Genomic DNA, 17,222 nt, shown 5'->3' on the forward strand with positions numbered 1-17,222 from the left:
CCTTACAGATATTTCCTGGCGAGTTTTTACACAAAATACGACGCGGCGCATTTCTTCATCAACACGGCGTCCCTTTTGAGCGTGCTCATCCCCAAACTACCGCAACTACACGGCGTAAGAATCTTCGGAATTAATAAATACTGAGTCCTCATTTGGTTCTGTTGAGGGAAATACAGTAAGGAAAAGAAGAAAACAAACTTTTTGGAGACTTGATGCCTTTTGCGTTTCTAACTTGTGACTGTGGAACCCTCCCATTATGACGTTTTTCAGAGTTGCATCAAATTTGTACACGACTTGGCTCAAATTGATCCAGAAATGTTTTCACCATAACGGGAGGGTTCGTAATTTTTTTTTTTTTTTTTTGGTCATGTTTGACCTTTGACCCGGGCGGGCCCCGGGTCCAGTGCGACTTGTGATTGTTTTTTGTTGTTGTTTATGATCCAACTTGAATTCAAGTGCTGACACTAATGGCAAAGCCTCAAATTGTATCTTTTTGAAAGAAAAACAAACTGAAAATGTTTACTTTTTTTGAAGCTGGCCTATTTGTTATTGGTACACACTGATTTTTCCAAGAGTAATTGAACAGATTCCTCCTCTTATTTACAAATCTATCGATGCTATAAATACTTTATAAGTCAATCACAAGACAGGTTTTTTGTGAATGTTGAATATTTTATTGGTAATGAACATGGTTTTGTGAAAGATGTCTGTTAAAAATGGATTGGGGAAAGTCAAACTTGTATCTTATTAAATAGTTTTTCCTCTGTGAATTCCTTCTGTCGCTCGTGTCTTTTTGTTATATTTTAAATTAATACTTCCTCCATGTCAAGAATAAATCAACAATGAAGTATTCTGGTCTGAAAATTGCTGAATGGGATCAGAAAATGTAGTCTGTAATATTCTGGGGCTGCTTTGCTGCTCCAGGGCCTCTATGTAGTATTTCAAATGAAGAAAAAAGTCCATTAAAATCATATTTTGAAGACTCAGCGATATTTTGAGACTATAACACAAGTATTAAAAACAAACTAAATCCTCCAATCATTATTTCAAAGAGAGTTCCTCACACTGTTCCCTCATAACTCCTTGGTAAACCTCAAAGTGATGATTCAGGTCTTTCTGCGTATGGATTTTGTACTCCGTCCCCAGGGCGCCATCTGCAAATGGCGTGCCGTAAAACACACGGCCAATCCGCGAGTGGACCAGCGCCATGGCACACATGACGCATGGTTCTCGCGTGACGTATAAGTCGTAGCCGGTGCAGATATACGGCTGCCGGTCCGAGTCCGAAAAGGGCATCGTTAGAGAGCGACAACCCGGGTACGAGTCCAATTGGTAGCAGCCGCCACCTTGCCCACGGGCCACTAAATCCACGCAAACCATGACGGCGTGGTAGAGGGGATGTTGTCCTCGGCAATCGTGAGCCACGGCGACCATTCTCTGGGAAATCGGGTCCACCATTACAGCTCCGGCGGCTTCCATCCCAGAGGCCTTTCCTTCTCGGGCGGCGGCCAACGCCGTCGACATGTACTCGTGCATCCGGGCCTTCCGAGCCGGGTCGAAGGATTCTCCTCGAAGGGCGTCCGTTACCGATTTGTCTTCGTGGAAACTTGTGGGCCAGTGTTTGCTAGCCAGCTCGAATTGAGTCCGGGTCAAAGGAGGGTGAGCCGGAACTCGAACCACGAATGCCTCGCCCAAGCCGTCGCGTCCGACGGTGAGGGAGTTCGGGTCGGAGACTTGGCTGACCGGGCACAAGAGGATTTCCAAGGGGTGAGAGCGGCCTTCCCGTGGTAGAGTGGGGCGGACCCTTTTGACGTGCTGCAGGCCCGTCAGGGGGTGGAGCTCGTTGAGCTCTTTGACCAATCGTGACGTGGCCCGCTTGTCGTGGACGGGCGCAGCAAATGCCTCGATTAACTCCACGGCTCGCGTCTGTTCGTCGGAGAGGACGGGGTACGCCGTCCAGGAGTCCCAGTCGCCTCTCCGCCGCTTGATGTCCGGTTCCATTGTTTTTAAAAGTCCTCCTGTCAAGTGGGATTGACCAAATTGGAGCAGGGTTAGCGTCTTTGTAGAGTATTTGCCCATAGAAAGGAAGCAATTGTTCGTAAGTCAAGTATTATTGAAGGAAAATATCTTCCTGTGTGGAGTGGGTTTGTTACGGGTACTCCGGTTTCCTCACCACAACCAAAAAACATCCATGCTAGGCTAGCTGGTTAAACACTATATTGCCTAACACTAGCTATGATTGATTGTCCTTGGTCTACTCATGCCCTGCAATTGGCTGGCCACCAATTCAGGGTGTGACGCCCAAGTCACATGGGATGGGCTCCAGCACCCCCTGCGACCCTTGTGAGGATGTTTGAGAAGTTTATGTACTTTGACTTGGAGGTTGGTAGGTCTACTCTTCCGGACTGGTCCATTGTTTATCCACATTCACTTCTTCCCGAGAAGAAACTTGGTCTTGAAGACTTTGGGAACATGTCGAATAGTCAGCGACACTCGGGTTCCCCGCCTCAGCGTCTCGCCCGGCCGCGCCCCGGCGGCGTTCAGGTTCAGCACCTTGTCAGTCAACTCGTCCGTATCCTGAGCCCCGATTCCATGAAGGAGGTTTCGGTATGCGTCATCCCGCAACACCAACAAGCTGCGTGGCCTCAGAAGCAAAGAAAAAAGATGGCGTTCGTCCTCCGATGCCGAAACCGTGTCGTTCCCGACGGGCGCGTACAAGTCCAGGAGAGTATGCGAGCCCAGGGTGATGGTGGTGACAGCCGGGTAGTAAAGAGGTCCGTCTTCGTGGGGCATAATCCCCTCTCCTGGTTTATATTCGTTCACTAGCACGTGATTGGCTGTTTTGCCACCAAACGCCCCGTGAGAGGAAACTTTGTGGCAGTATGCATCAAGCCAGTCGGGTATGGGTTCTTCAAGCATGCCCTTGGGACGAGGCAAGCCTCCCCAGTTCTGGAGCCTCCTGCCAGACAACTGGGTCCACTTGGGTTTTGGGGACTGGTAGATTTGCTGCAGGAGATACGTTTCCTCCTCTTCAGAAATAAAATCGGGGATGTAATAGACTGTAGGCTGAGCGCCGTGCACGACACAATGCTTCAATTCGTCCGAAATACTTGAGGGAGGCTCCATGCGGAAAAATGACGTAGATATGACCTCGTTTTAAATTGTAAAAAATGCTAGAAGGATGTCACGCGAACAGGAAATAATAAGTACTTTAGCTATTTGCAATACTGCGCAAAATTGTAACAATGAGTAACGTGTACAAGAATAAGAACATTATTTGTTGTTTTACCTCTTTTTGCAGTGCAACGCAGGAGTCAATTAAAAATGAGATCCTCGCATCGGTCGCTCGTGGCTGCTGGACAGTGCAACTGACTAAAGTGTCCGCCATCTCAATCCTAAACAGAAAACATTTTTTTCTCATACACTTGAACGATTATTCACCTAAAATGTTATGTAATAAACAACATATACATTTGTCTTATGTATTGTGTATTCTAATCTATTTTCTCAAAGGAAAACGTGTTTCAAGTGTTTTACGATGTTTTGCGGATGCACGAAATTATTTACAAGTGACACATTCACTCACTCCGAACATATTTCCGCATAACTTTTAAACATCTTGATTACGATTCTTTTCTTTGAATATTTTGAAGTATGCAATAAAGATTTCTGCATATTTTCCGGTCGGGACAATTGGTTAAAAAAAATAAATAAGATATCTATGAGTTATCTATTTCAGGGTACATCAAATTTCACTGACGCATGATGGCCGACAAAAATAATGCGCGGAGCATTGTCTAGCTTTATTAACGTGGTATCTATGTCCTACAATGCTGCAATCAAGCTAAGTCAAAATAAGATTAACATTAACTCTCAAAGGCAATATCATATATTTTTTTATGCTGTAAGAAATAATACCAGAATTTCAGAAGTAGTGGAAGAAGAAATGCACAGGAAGTACTATGCAATACTTTTGACTTTGGAAGGCATACTACTTTTTTGAAGGCATAATAATTACGAACACTTTTTTTTCTCCTGTCAAAAACATTTATATTTTTCTATACGAAAAAATAGAGATGAGCTAATTCTTAATCCCGAAAAATATCCGTTAGCATGTTTCCTTCCAGAGCTAACAAGCACCTCCATAGACTGCTAACTCAATGTAAAAGGCAACAGTATGGCGACGTCACTACCAGAAAAGCCTCCCGGCTGGTTTTGGGCATTGAGACGAGCTGCGACGACACAGGAGCCGCCGTCCTCAGCGAGGAAGGCACGATCCTTGGGGAGTACCTCATCTCCCAAAAAGAGGTGCACCTCAGGTGGGACCATGACCTTCTCTTGATCTTCTACTGCGAGATTTGACCTTTGAGGTCATCCCAATGCAGGACGGGTGGCATCATCCCCAGCGTGGCCCAGCAGCTCCATAGAGAACACATCGAGCGTGTTGTCCAAGAAGCGTTGGACCGCAGTGGAGTGGACCCGGGTCAGATATCGGCCGTGGCCACCACGGTGAAGCCGGGCTTGGCATTGAGCTTGGGTGTGGGCCTCAAGTTCAGCCTGGATTTTGTGAGGCGCCATCACACGCCCTTTATCCCCATCCACCACATGGAGGCGCACGCCCTGACGGTCCGCCTACTCCAGCCCGTCTCCTTCCCGTTTCTGGTCCTGCTGGTGTCGGGGGGTCACTCGCTGCTCGCCGTGGCTCGCGGCGTAGACGATTTCGTCCTGTTGGGTCGCAGTTTGGATGAAGCGCCGGGCGACACCCTCGATAAAGTAAGTCCAGTCGTCGAAAAGAAAAATAAAGTGTAAAATTGATGGTGGTTTTGCTTACCTGACAGGTAGCAAGACGTCTGTCGCTCATTAAGCACCCTCGATGCTCCACGCTGAGCGGAGGACAAGCCATCGAACTCCTAGCGAAGGACGGCGACCGCTCCAAGTTTGCTTTCACCACACCCATGGGGCAAATGTACGACTGTTGCTTCTCTTTTGCCGGCTTACGGAATCAAATTAACATGACCATCGAAAAAAAAGAAGCGGCTGAAGGTAGGGAGAAAGATGGGGTTAAATATTTACATGACGACCAAAAGGACTGACAATTTGGCTTCCACCACAGGAATTGAACGCGGAACTCTGTTGTCGTGCGTGAATGACATTGCGGCCGCCACGCAACACACGGTGGCGTGTCATCTGGCCAAGCGGACGCATCGAGCCATTTTGTTCTGCAAGGCCAATGGGCTGCTACCTTCTGACACGCCCACACTGGTTTGAAAACCTAGTTTTGCAGATCATGTATTTAAAGTTAAAAATTCATTTTTCCGTTAATTTCCTTGTAGGTGGTTTCCGGTGGCGTGGCGAGCAACGAGTACATCCGCAAAGCTCTGGGCGTCATCACCATGGCGACCGACCTCCGCTTGCTCTGCCCTCCCGCTAAATTCTGTACTGACAACGGCGTGATGATCGCGTGGTGCGTCACCAAAAAATACTAATATTACTGATCATAATTATAATATTAATAATCATAACATCAATAATAATAATTATAACAATAATAACAATCATAATAATGACAATGATAATCATAATCATACTACTACTACCACTACTACCTCTACTACTATTACCACTACTACTACTACTATTACCACTACTAATACTACTACTATTACCACTACTACTACTACTAATATACTAATACTACTACTATTACCACTACCAATACTACTACTATTACCACTACTACTACTACTAATACTACTACTATTACCACTACTACTACTACTAATACTACTACTATTACCACTACTAATACTACTACTATTACCACTACTACTACTACTACTACTACCACTGCTATTACTACTACTACCATTACTACCACTACTACTAATAACAACAACAACAACAATAATAATAATCGGACAGTTTGACAGACCTTATTGTTTCCTTCCCAGGAACGGCGTAGAAAGACTCAGGGAAGGGAAAGGAATCCTGCCTCCCCACGCGGACGTCAGCTACGAACCAAAGTATGCATAAACATTATTTATGATTTTTTACCTTCAGTCAAAGTGGGTCGCTAAGCTAAAATATGATTTTTCAGGGCACCACTTGGCATCGACCTCACATCACAAGTGAAAGCCGCCGCCATCCAGGTGCCGCCAATCCGGATAAACATCAAAAGAACATCAGCATGATCCATCCATTGGGTATGTGTAGTACACACACATCCAAATATTTATGTAAGATTGACCAGCAAATTGCTCAAAAAGTGGAAAAATATGAACTGTACAGAAAGTGGCTGCAGAAAGTCCTAAAAATGGAACTGTCTACATTTGTACAGGTTTTTCGTAGTTTGAAATTATCAGTGTTTTCTGATCCAAAATAAAAGATATGTTAGCACACACTCAAAGCCACTAGAGTTCATCGTGGCGATAAATGTTATACTCTTTGGCGCTGAGAATACCATCTTTGTCACTATCGCTTTTTCGGAAGATGTCGGTGATGACCTTCTCGTAGTAGGATTCATCTTTGGCTTTGCCTTCTCTTTCAAACTCCATTTTCAAGTGCTTTTTGATCTGAAAATAATAGTCAAAAGTACCATTTTTGTTTGTTCTTTTCTTTGGGCAATTTTCCATTTCATTTACCTCATCCTTTGTGAGCATTCGGTCTTGATCGCTGTCAATTTGGGAGAAGGCTTCCATGCTGCGGGGTCCCCTGGACACGGCGTAGACTTCCACGTTAAATACAACCGTTGCATTGGGCGGGACTGGACCTGGATTAGTTTGGATAAAAAACAATACATATTATTCTTCTCTCTTTCTCTTTCTAGGTAACTAAAGATGGCTGGTTCAGATTGACCCATGGACATCACAGTCTCTCTCCGATGTGAGATTGGCAAAAAAAATAATAAAAAAATAGCACAAATGTGTAATAAGTCATGCCAAACAAGTCATATTTTCCAACATAGAGAGCCATACAAAAGAGCCACATATGGCTCGGGAGCCATAGGTTCCTTACTTCTGGAGTAAAGGATCTTAGGTGTGGACGAACAGAGATGTGGAGACCATCGAGTGGTTACCTTTGCCCTTCTCTCCAAAGGCCAGGCTGGGCGGGACGGTTATTTTGCGCTTCTCCCCTACGCACATGTCCACCATGCCGATGTCCAGACCCTTGATGACTTGTCCCACGCCAAGAATGAACCATTGCGGGTGGCCGGCTTTGTCATCTCGGCTGAAACGGGAGGAAAAAAGACATTTCATCATTGAGTTTAATCCTAGTTAAAAATAATAAAGACATTCAATATGAGTTCACCAATTTGGGATTAGATGCAAAAAAATCGAAGACACATCCTTGAAATGCAACAATAAGTCTGCCATTGTTGGTGGTTAGATGTTAAGGAAGTCATACTGGAGGTTAAGTTGGACATTTTGCTTTAAAAAAAGTCCTGTTTTTGTTTTATATGACAATTTATGTTTTCAAGTTGTAACATGATGCAAAAAAAATAATAAAAGCTTCTTAAAATGAAATAGGCTTGTCTACATGTATGTTATTTGTAAAGAGGTTTTTTAAACTGACCTGCAGTAGAACTGGCTCCCATCATCAGCAAGGAAGCCGTCATAGTGGACGTTCATCAGGTCTCCTTTCTTGCTCCTTTTGTCGCATGTCTCAGGTTGGAAGAGCACCTCAAACTTGACTTCATCGTCCTCCGCCCAAACTCTGGCAAAATGGATCTGAGAGAACACAAAGATGCACAGAGTGTAATAACTCGCCAACTTCCACATGTTTGATCCGAGAATCCTGAGCAAAATGCTGCTTGCAGTCGTGGCAAATTACAACTTTTTTTCCCCCTCCCCATTCTGACTTTTTGCCACTAGAGGGCGGTGTAGACGCAGAACTACATAACACATACATTACATATATCATAGCTGTTTTTGTCTTACAATAAAAAGCTTCCGCACATGGGCCGACAAAATCATTAACATCGGATACTTTTAAACAAAGTCTGTAAATGTGCGAGGTTTTGCCATGACGTCACTTCCTTTTAACCAATAACCGAAGAGGGGGCGTGACCCCCTTTCCAGTATTATTCATCGGCGCCGGTGTATTATGAGTCATCGCCTCAGACATCTCAACGTGTGTCGAGTGACTTGTTTAAAAGCACCATCGCGGGATCTTCTTCTAATCTAAGCACCGCTTCTCCATCAACCCGACGGGGATTGAGATGTTCCATTTTAGGCTCACCACAGCGCTCAAGGAGTTGTTGAAATCCACCCTCAAGTCTCCCTCCGCCGGCTGGCTGACCGCTCGCCGCCGGTGTTCCGGCACCGTTTCCTCCGCACGGTTCAACCTCCTCAATGGCCCCGCGTGGCGCTCGGCGGCGGCGCTCCACGTCCGGCCTTACTGCGCGAAGGCGGAGGGCGAGCTGAAGCTAGACGAGGCAAAGGGTCAGGACGGAGAAGCGGCAGAAAAGTAAGGCGGCTCCCGGTTGAAAAGGCTCTATTTCGCCTTTTTTCGCTAGTGGGCGGAGGAAGACCTAGGAAGCTCAATGACAGGATGTTATTCGGCCTTCGTTTATGGCGTCACATTTTTCCTAATATCGCCGAGTTGTTATTCAAAAACGCTCAAGTGCAAGTCTATTTAATGATAACATCTAAAGGCAAATGAATGGCGTGCATGACGCGTTACCTCGCAAGCACAAAATGTACTTATGCGTGGCAGCGTTGCACGAGTTATGACGTCGTAATGTCACAATCTTCAGTGCGAAAATGTAAACACAAATATTGTCATTGGAAAACTGTATTTAAAGGTATTTTATTCTTACCTTTTCTGTGTCCAATTGTGGATTATGAATTGCAAGGTCATTCAGCTGGCACCTAGGAGGGGGGAAAAATACAAAGAAAGCCAAGTCAATCATTAATAATGAAAAGTCCATTCATAATTCAGTGCTCGGACGTTTGGTCGCCGGTCATTTGGTCCCTATTGGTCGCCGGTCAAATGGTGACAGAGTTTACTGTTGAAACTAGCTCTCAAAATTATATTCATGAGAGAGTTTAATATCTAAGAGAGAAAGTTTAATATCTAATTACTTTTTAAAATCAAAGTACTGTTTAATATCCAAGTACATTTGACCGGCAACCAAACGTCCAGTCACGCATAATTCATGTGTTCATTTGTCATAGGTTGGATACATAAATAGGTTATCAATCAATAATTAAATAAAACTGGTCAAAAGCGTGCATTGTTTCTATTGGGTTTAAATTTGGAGATTAAGCCAAACTGTGTTATTGTTATTCTAAGAATCGAAAGGAGAATCCAACCTAGATCAACAAGTAAGCCAAGTTCTGCTAATTAGCAAACAATGCATTTAAAGTATGTGAAATATCAACATTTTGTAGGGCTGTAAAAAAAAAATAATAAGTGGGTCACCTAGCCTGGGGGGAAAGGTGGAAAATTGTTTTTAAATGTTTTTAAATTGAGCAAATGTCAGAACAAGACCCGACAGTCTTAAATTCCTTGCATACAGTTTATGAAATTGCATCTGAAATGTGTTTTGTATTTTTTTGTATTTTTACTTAATAATTCTGAGTATGGCTCTCAAGAAATAGTCATATAAAACCCTATTGGCACTCAAAATGAAAGAGAAAATAAATGTATTTCATCTCCCGGGGCTAGTTTGGAACCTTTTCGTGTACCAAAGTGGCCTTTAAGTGATATTTAGGACACAACTTTGGCCCATTAAAAGTAGACACGGTGCCAAGTGGCTAAATAGGAACACCCGGTTAAAATCCCAGTGAGTTATCTTCTTCAAAGTTAATTGTGACTGCAGCTTGTGTAGTAGATTAGCACAGCACAGAAAACACGCCACACGAGCGAGGGAGGAAGGCTATTTAAAAGTGGGGAATGTAAACCTGACCTGGAACCCAAGAAGCAGAATCATCACTCACTCACGCACGCTAAATCATTTTTCTGGCCTCCTTCCAATATTCTTCATATTTGGGAGGACATCAGAAAGCGAAAGTATTTAATCACACATACCTGCTGCAAGTTGAACATGCAAAGTGGCAATAAATGTTTCTATTTAATAACTAGGTTAAAAAGATAAATAAGTATGCTCTTATCTTAACAAAAGTATTCAAGATGAGCCAATATGCAAATTAAAATGTCATCTGGTTGGAAGTTTTGCCGGCTAGATTTAATTAAATCTGAGCTACTTTATTCCTGAGTATAGTTAGCGGGCTATATTAAGTTTTTTTTGACAAAATAAGAGGGTGAAGATGTACCGTTTGTCTGAAAACCAAAAGGCCTCTGGCTGGAGATAACGTGATGCAAGACAGACCAAAATAGAAAAAACACACAAGGAACACTTGACATGAAGCACGCAGGCACCTCGTGGCTATTAACTCTTGAAATATTCCAGAATGATCACATTAATCTGGAATAAATAACACAACACGACTAGGATTGTGCGTACGATGCAGTCAACAATTGATTGGACGTCAACAATGGTTAAATCAACCTACTGTAGTGTTGCTAACCTAATTTTTGAAAATAATTTGGGGGAATAAATTGAGTTAAATTAATTCAGGAGAGTTTTTGTTGTTTCTGAGGGAAGAACAAAGCGATATTGTGCTTAGTTATGTTTTTAAACTGTTCAAACGGCTTTTAGTAGGCTCCATTTTTAATTGTAATATAGGTCAAAGGGTTTAATTAGGGGTAATCCTTTAACCTTTAATTGTCTCCAACGATAGCAGCTAGTGCGCTTAAAGGAAATTTTCATCTTGGATGATGCACTTGTTACTGTGTCACAATTTCAAAAATCACATTTAGATACTTAATGGGCGGGGTCAGCACAAGATAGGATACATGTAAAAAAGTGCATCCGTTAACAGTACATATGAAACAAAGAAAAAAAGGACTAAAGTATTACATACTCATCACTCATTATTCAAGTCAAAAGTATCAAGTACAAAGTAAAGTAAGTAAAAGAATGTATTAAGAACAACTTCTGCTAATAACCTAGCATAAACTAATCTCCCTTGACATCCAAAAATATTCTATATTCTGAGTCAATTCAGCAAAAAATCTTGACAACGAGAACTACTTTCCCATCCTACAGCAATTTAAAATATCCCCAAAACATCCCGAAAATGGAAATTCAGGATTAGCGAACCTAGAATCAACCCAGAAAGACATTCTACTTCCAAAAAACACACACAGTTGGTCGCCACACAGTCAACATGGACACTCTACTTTCACGCCTGGTCTGCATGCTGGAATATTTGCCCATTTCTTATACTTGAATTGATGCAGTGTTTAAAAATAAATAAAAGCACGGGAGTGGGGAAGAATCTTGTGAAATGTATCGTCCTCATTCAATACACGCAGAGGCTACAGTTTGCCCGGTTGGTGCATTAGCCGTGTTGTTGACACGCTATTGCTTCTGCTTTTGGAGACAGATGTCGGGTCAATATCTCTTTCAGGGTGAATGAGCTACACCACAAGCACTTTGTGCGTTCTAGGACGAAATTTTACCTTGATTTGGCGGTTTGTTTTGAGCACTGGAGATCAGGTGGAAAGCCTGTTTTTTTGGGGGGTAAAAGGACTACAGTAATTCCTCAAATGTGGTGGGTAATGTAGACCAGACATGGCCGCGATAATCGAAAAAAATTGTGAAGTAGGGTCACCTCTATTATAACGATTTTCACATTTTAATGAAGTTTTTCAATAATAGTGGAAAAAATTGCAAAGTAGTAAAGACGTGATAATCGAGGGATTACTGTACTTTTAATATATAGTCATTTTTTAAGGGATTTTCAAGGTATGTTGAATGTCAAGTCTGATTTTTAAAGAATAAAGGCATTTTTGGTCAATTCAGGAAAGGAGAATGAAGAAATTATTTGGAAATTGGCCTTTTTAGGAGTATATCTTCTTTAAATGGTGTTCCGATTGTGATTGAAGAGGCGCTGTTTGTCCAACTTGGGACGCTGCCGCCATGTCGCAGGCGGCGTGTGAACGGGAATCCACTGTTGATTTTATTAATCCGTGCGTCCAATAACTCGGCGCGTTTAAGGACAAGAGAATCTCTGGAATTTTGGCCAGATTTAGTTTTTCTTCGGACATTGACGGCTCTTCATCTTATTCTTAGGAGAAGAAATGCCGGCATCCTGCCTAGTCTGGAGGACTTGCTTTTCTACACCGTGGCAGAAGGTCAAGAAACCGTAGCAGCACATAAATTCCTCACGGTAAGTCATTCAATCTAATTGAATCCGATTGATTCATCCAATTGCCTAAGCAAAAACACCAGCTGTAACAATCATGGCATATCAGGTATTCAATAAAAAAAAAAAACCTGCATTGCACAAACACTAAATTGCCCCTAAAAACTAAATAACCAATAAAACTGCAATACATATTGTCTTGACAAGAATTGTTTATCTCTCCCATTGCTTCATTCAGGCTCTTAAAGCTACAGGACTTCGTACGGGAGACCCCAGACTCAAGGAATGTATGGACACCCTGAAAGTAACCTTAAAGAACACTGAAGATGGCGTCACACTGGACAGGCATCAGTTCAAGAAGTGAGTTTTTGCAGGTTGACAAGAAAAGCTCATCACTGTCAAAGTCTACAAGTACTAAGATCATGTCTTGGCTTTCTGCACTTATCTCCATTATAATGAAATATTATTCCATGAAAGCAAACATAACAGGTCTACGTGGCAAACGCCACAAACCCTGACCTTGTGGATGAAGTTGCTGTAATGCCTTCATCGACAAAAGCGTTGGAAGTTTGTCTGACATCGAGATTCCAAAACTCGATTGGCAAACTTTTTTGTATTTCTTGTTTTTTTGCATGCCCTTTTCCCGTGGTTGAGCATGCCATCTGTTTGTGGTTTTTGTGTCATCAGGTGTGTCCAGAGCAACATTGTCCTGCTCACGCAGGCCTTCCGCAAGAAGTTTGTCATCCCGGACTTCCAGTCCTTCACGTCGCACATTGACGAGCTTTACGAGAGTGCCAAAACGCTCTCGGAGGGCCAGGTTTGTTTACAAACACCACCATCATCACCGCCATTGTTATCCATAAGTACAACAAAAACAAGCCAGAAAGGGCAGGTTTTCTGTCCTTTTTGTCCTTGCCATGTCCACATGTTAACATTTAATTATTTTACCCTCCATCTGCATGATCGTCCATTAACTTTAACTTAAAAGCAAAACAAAAATGGCCACTTTTCTGACTTGTAGCGTCCTATAATTTTTTACAGAATCCTAATTTTTCTTTCTTTTTAAATCACTGTTTTTTTTTAGGTTGCTGACTACATTCCTCAACTTGCCAAATTCAGCCCGGATATGTGGGCCGTCTCTCTGTGCACCGTGGATGGCCAAAGGTAAGAAGTGGGAATAAAATGGCTACATTTGGCATTGCACTGCACGTAAAAATCATGCCAAACAAAACATTACGAGTGTTGCAATAATCATTTTGAACGGAGTGTTCTGATTAGTGCGAAAGTCCCACTGACAAGATTACTGTTTGCATAAGAACAGTCATAAAGATTATCGCCAATCAGTCAACACAGGTCAATAACCCACTTTTGCCGATTGTTTTCCTAGAATAGATTCCTCAATGTAAATAATTTCAATGACAATCATTCCTAGATACTGTCAACAAATATGGTGGCGCCCCTGAAGCTGAATATTAATGGTTTGTTGCGCCCCTGAAGCTGAATATTAATGGTTTGTTCTGTCCATTGTAGACACACAGTGGGGGACACCAAAGTACCGTTCTGCCTGCAGTCGTGCGTGAAACCTTTGAAATACGCCGTGGCCGTCCACGATCACGGCACGGAATACGTGCACGGCTTCATCGGGAAGGAACCCAGCGGCCTGCGTTTCAACAAGCTTTTTTTGGATGAAGATGGTGGGTCTACTTTAACATTTTTTACAGTTTTTTTTCCCCGGGTAGTCCGGATTCTTCCCATATTTCAATAACGTTCATGCTAGGCAAAAAACGTCAAAAAAGTTTGCTCTGTGACCACATATTAACGTAGTTGTTGTTGTGGTTTGTCAGATAAGCCCCACAACCCCATGGTGAACGCCGGCGCCATTGTTTGCACTTCTCTGATAAAGGTAGGAACAATTTACAACTTTTTATTTTCTTTTTGCACTCTATTATGGCTCCATAAAAACTCCACTTAGGGAAACATTAACTCTCAAGCCTATCTCCAAGTAAGAGATATGCAATATGTATCTTCAGGTCATTAAAATTGCAGCCAATGGTAGACAGATTTTTTGACACACCCACATCTGCCCAAATGACACAAATAAACAAATACAGATGTATCCATTTTGGATAGATTTGGCGTTATGTTCGTTATGCGTGCTTTCTTAACATTTTCTATTACGATTATTTCTCACAAAAGTAATAAAGGGTCCTACAAAATGGGCTGAATCCCATTTAACATTATTTACTCACAATTTATTAAGTCTATGTACCTCCCTAATGTATAACAAGAGGGTTAACATGCATCCAATCATCATGGCTTATTGTATTGAGGCAATATTTATTGTACTTCATTAAATTCACTAAGTAGCACGTCGTTAATGTCCAATTTTTTTGGGACAGCAACAATTGCAAGGCTGGAGAAGTATCAGGTGATTGTTTACAACCCCACTCCCTGCTTTTATATTTTGATTTTTTTTCACCGTTCCCTTTCACACAGCCGCCGCTGCAAAACCTTCATTTTTGCTCTTGAAAATGTCAAAATTTTGGGACTCCGCCCCATTTTTTGTGACCCAAAGCAAAGACGCAGAAAGAGGCTGGCTTTGACAGGCTGTGTGAAAGGGCCAAAAAATAATAATAGCAGTACTCACCTACTGGCCAGTATTAGAAGAACATCCAAGTTGAATGGAGTGCGGCACCCCCAAAGCACATTTCACCCAATAGCTTCTGGTTGTGTAACCCTGGGGAGGAAAAACAAACAATTATTCACATTTATTTTGCTTACTATGCCTTTTTTCTTACTTAAATCAGAGAACAATATCTAAGTACTGTTTAATATCTAAGTACTGTTTAATATCCAAGTACTGTTTAATATCCAAGTACTGTTTAATATCCAAGTACTGTTTAATATCTAAGTACTGTTTAATATCCAAGTACTGTTTAATACCTAAGTACATTTGACCGACGACCAAAAGACCGGCGACCAAACGTCCTGGCGACCAAATGTCCGGTCACGATAATTTCATGCTACAAGGTGATAAGGAATGCAGCTTCTGATTATAAACCATCATAAATCTTTATGGCAATGCTATTTAGAACAGAATGAGTAACACATTGCTAGCGGGAAGAAACGAAAGTATTTCTCAGCAAAAGGTACCTAAGTTGTACACAGTGGCTAAACCCAAAAACCTGACAATTAATTTTTTTAAAAACAAATCCATATTCCATAATGGATTCCCCTTAAGAATTTAACTGGGGCAAAATGGCGGGATGTTTGCCAGCACGTGGTACTTGAAGGCTACATACTGTTGCTGTTTTTGTATGTTGTTGCATATTTTCCAGACTTAGGAACTGTGGGAAATAATGACTGCCGCTGCAGGTCAAATGACGTTGGTAATTTTTTCTTCCTTTTCCATATCTTTCTCTCCTCGCAACCCCCCTCCCCCTCTCTATCCCCCCCCTCCAAAACCCCGCCCTCCTCTCCCCCTTTATATCTTCTCCAATCAGCCTGTAGAAATCCTATGTACTAGTGACTCTCCATCCGTGTATGTTTTTCTAATTTTTCTGCACAAAGTGTAGAACTACAAAAATGAAAGTCAGCTGTCATATTTAAATAATAATAATGCGTAACATAAAATGGTTGCACGCGTAAAAGTTGACATACGCATGTTCATCTTTTTTGCAATGTTGACTTGGTTGTTAAAAAGTATGGCTTTGTGTGTGTTGAAAAAAAAAAGTCTAAAAGGAGTGGGCAAGACACTTTGAAATGCAAACATTCACGTTAGTTGACATTTGGACACAAAGAGTTGAAATTCTTTGTATTTCAATGGCCTCTTCGTTGCGCTCCATTTACAAACGTAAACACGGGAAGGTGCTCTGCTAGTTTGTTTTGTCAAAAATGACCTTTTACATTATTATTATTATTCCTATTTACCATTTTCTTTATATACCACTCGTTTTTTTAATGACAAAACATCAGTAATTCCATTTTTTTTTGCTGTAGCCCAGAAACAAACAACCCCACAATCTCATATTGTATGTAAACATGATATAAATGTTATTTTTTCTTTCTTACCTGGTATATAACACATTTACTAAGTGTCCAAGTAGTTGCAAACTATTTTTCTCCCTCTTGGTAACATCAACTCAATCTGTAGCCATTTTTCATTAACGTGTAGCAGCATTACTATGTGATTTTTACACCCATTTGATACAAAACTATTCATATCTGCTCATTCTTTAGTACTTATGCCATAGTTTTCACATTCCAGCAAATGGAAATAATCCCATTTAACTGCTTTTTTGTTTCTTATTCCCTTAGCAAGGGGAAGGAAACGCGGAAAAATTTGACTATGTAAGTATATTAACGTTCTTCCAAATAGCAGAATAAAATGTCTTTGACATTTTGCCACTTTTGGCCTGCAGGTGATGAACTTCTTGAAAAACATGGCCGGAAATGAGTACGTCGGTTTCAGCAATGCCACGTGAGTCATTTAGAAAATATTTCCTAAATAAGGGAAGATTGGTACATTGCGTTCTTCTTGTAGGGCAGGATGCATGTGGCACTGTGCATGATTTATGACCGGGGTCGGGTTACAACTTGGTCATGTGATTGGATGAGGCAGCAATGTACACATAGGGGCGGGGCAATGGATTTTTTTTTTTATGTGTATACATGGAGTCATAGTCACGGGATTGTTGTGTGTTTTTTTTTATGACAGATTCCAGTCGGAGAGAGAGTCGGGAGACAGAAACTTTGCCATCGGATACTACTTGAAGGAAAAAAAGGTTGGATGCTAATTCATCCGCTAACATGTTGATTGTACATAAAAAGTGGTTTTAGCCAATCGGGGTAGCGCTAAAGCAAACTACGGCACGCGGGCCACATATGGTCCGTTAGGCTTTTTAATCCGGCCCGCCAAAGTTGTCCAAAAATTGTTTTACAGCCCCTCTATCTTTTTTTAAATGACATTTTAATATTTTTTAATACATTCCATTACTTACTTTACAC

The 17,222-nt window shown here is 41.8% G+C and overlaps 7 protein-coding genes across 10 annotated transcripts in view; 3 read left to right on the forward strand and 4 right to left on the reverse strand.

Annotated features, from left to right (window-relative positions):
* ormdl1 (ORMDL sphingolipid biosynthesis regulator 1) overlaps window positions 1-770 on the forward strand; it is a 2,482-nt gene extending 1,712 nt beyond the window's left edge. The window contains exon 4 of the mRNA XM_077728373.1: window positions 9-770. Coding sequence (XP_077584499.1) covers window positions 9-144 — 136 coding nt within the window. The 3' untranslated portion in view covers window positions 145-770. The remainder of the gene's footprint in view (window positions 1-8) is intronic.
* pms1 (PMS1 homolog 1, mismatch repair system component) overlaps window positions 1-4,324 on the reverse strand; it is a 16,834-nt gene extending 12,510 nt beyond the window's left edge. The window contains exons 1-2 of the mRNA XM_077728360.1: window positions 4,194-4,324; window positions 3,290-3,395 (exon numbers count right to left, since the gene is read on the reverse strand). The gene's annotated coding sequence lies outside the window, so the exon portion shown is untranslated. The remainder of the gene's footprint in view (window positions 1-3,289; window positions 3,396-4,193) is intronic.
* Window positions 521-4,324, reverse strand: adat3 (adenosine deaminase tRNA specific 3). The gene is made up of 3 exons (XM_077728366.1): window positions 4,194-4,324; window positions 3,290-3,395; window positions 521-2,018 (listed from the first exon to the last, which is right to left on the reverse strand). The coding sequence occupies exon 3, from the start codon at window positions 1,999-2,001 to the stop codon at window positions 1,042-1,044; it is 960 nt and encodes a 319-aa protein (XP_077584492.1). The 5' UTR covers window positions 2,002-2,018; window positions 3,290-3,395; window positions 4,194-4,324; the 3' UTR covers window positions 521-1,041.
* On the reverse strand, window positions 2,416-3,241 carry alkbh6 (alkB homolog 6). The gene has a single exon (XM_077728368.1). It carries the CDS (start codon window positions 3,124-3,126, stop codon window positions 2,428-2,430), a length of 699 nt encoding a protein of 232 aa, XP_077584494.1. The 5' UTR covers window positions 3,127-3,241; the 3' UTR covers window positions 2,416-2,427.
* osgepl1 (O-sialoglycoprotein endopeptidase-like 1) lies at window positions 3,610-6,935 on the forward strand. Its single transcript, XM_077728377.1, has 8 exons — window positions 3,610-4,319; window positions 4,386-4,773; window positions 4,839-5,043; window positions 5,114-5,262; window positions 5,334-5,464; window positions 5,952-6,023; window positions 6,098-6,203; window positions 6,827-6,935. Exons 1-7 carry the CDS (start codon window positions 4,114-4,116, stop codon window positions 6,189-6,191), a joined length of 1,245 nt encoding a protein of 414 aa, XP_077584503.1. The 5' UTR covers window positions 3,610-4,113; the 3' UTR covers window positions 6,192-6,203; window positions 6,827-6,935.
* fkbp7 (FKBP prolyl isomerase 7) lies at window positions 6,057-8,617 on the reverse strand. The gene is made up of 4 exons (XM_077728372.1): window positions 7,573-8,617; window positions 7,076-7,227; window positions 6,642-6,769; window positions 6,057-6,572 (listed from the first exon to the last, which is right to left on the reverse strand). The coding sequence occupies exons 1-4, from the start codon at window positions 7,776-7,778 to the stop codon at window positions 6,411-6,413; spliced, it is 648 nt and encodes a 215-aa protein (XP_077584498.1). The 5' UTR covers window positions 7,779-8,617; the 3' UTR covers window positions 6,057-6,410.
* Window positions 8,073-17,222, forward strand: part of LOC144204385 (glutaminase kidney isoform, mitochondrial-like) — a 15,306-nt gene continuing 6,156 nt past the window's right edge. The window contains exons 1-10 of one of the 4 annotated variants that reach the window (XM_077728361.1): window positions 8,073-8,466; window positions 12,143-12,239; window positions 12,454-12,575; window positions 12,903-13,032; window positions 13,300-13,379; window positions 13,746-13,909; window positions 14,060-14,118; window positions 16,533-16,565; window positions 16,637-16,695; window positions 16,933-16,999. In XM_077728361.1, the coding sequence (XP_077584487.1) occupies window positions 8,219-8,466; window positions 12,143-12,239; window positions 12,454-12,575; window positions 12,903-13,032; window positions 13,300-13,379; window positions 13,746-13,909; window positions 14,060-14,118; window positions 16,533-16,565; window positions 16,637-16,695; window positions 16,933-16,999 (1,059 nt within the window). In that variant the 5' untranslated portion in view covers window positions 8,073-8,218. Of the gene's footprint in view, window positions 8,467-12,142; window positions 12,240-12,453; window positions 12,576-12,902; window positions 13,033-13,299; window positions 13,380-13,745; window positions 13,910-14,059; window positions 14,119-15,561; window positions 15,605-16,532; window positions 16,566-16,636; window positions 16,696-16,932; window positions 17,000-17,222 lie in introns of those variants that run through there. The other 3 variants (XM_077728362.1, XM_077728363.1, XM_077728364.1) reach the window with 3 other exon arrangements.

This window comes from Stigmatopora nigra, chromosome 11 (genome assembly GCF_051989575.1).
Source record: "Stigmatopora nigra isolate UIUO_SnigA chromosome 11, RoL_Snig_1.1, whole genome shotgun sequence".
NCBI lineage: Eukaryota > Metazoa > Chordata > Actinopteri > Syngnathiformes > Syngnathidae > Stigmatopora > Stigmatopora nigra.

Excerpts from the sequence above, each read along its gene's own strand:
- adat3 (XM_077728366.1), bottom strand. The coding sequence starts at position 2,001 with ATGGAACCGGACATCAAGCGGCGGAGAGGCGACTGGGACTCCTGGACG.
- alkbh6 (XM_077728368.1), bottom strand. The coding sequence starts at position 3,126 with ATGGAGCCTCCCTCAAGTATTTCGGACGAATTGAAGCATTGTGTCGTG.
- osgepl1 (XM_077728377.1), top strand. The coding sequence starts at position 4,114 with ATGTTTCCTTCCAGAGCTAACAAGCACCTCCATAGACTGCTAACTCAA. Across the intron at positions 4,320-4,385 it reads CAAAAAGAGGTGCACCTCAG|GACGGGTGGCATCATCCCCA; the intron begins GTGGGACCATGA and ends ATCCCAATGCAG. Across the intron at positions 4,774-4,838 it reads CGGGCGACACCCTCGATAAA|GTAGCAAGACGTCTGTCGCT; the intron begins GTAAGTCCAGTC and ends CTTACCTGACAG.
- fkbp7 (XM_077728372.1), bottom strand. The coding sequence starts at position 7,778 with ATGTGGAAGTTGGCGAGTTATTACACTCTGTGCATCTTTGTGTTCTCT. Across the intron at positions 7,228-7,572 it reads GGGAGCCAGTTCTACTGCAG|CCGAGATGACAAAGCCGGCC; the intron begins GTCAGTTTAAAA and ends CTCCCGTTTCAG. Across the intron at positions 6,573-6,641 it reads GAATGCTCACAAAGGATGAG|ATCAAAAAGCACTTGAAAAT; the intron begins GTAAATGAAATG and ends TATTATTTTCAG.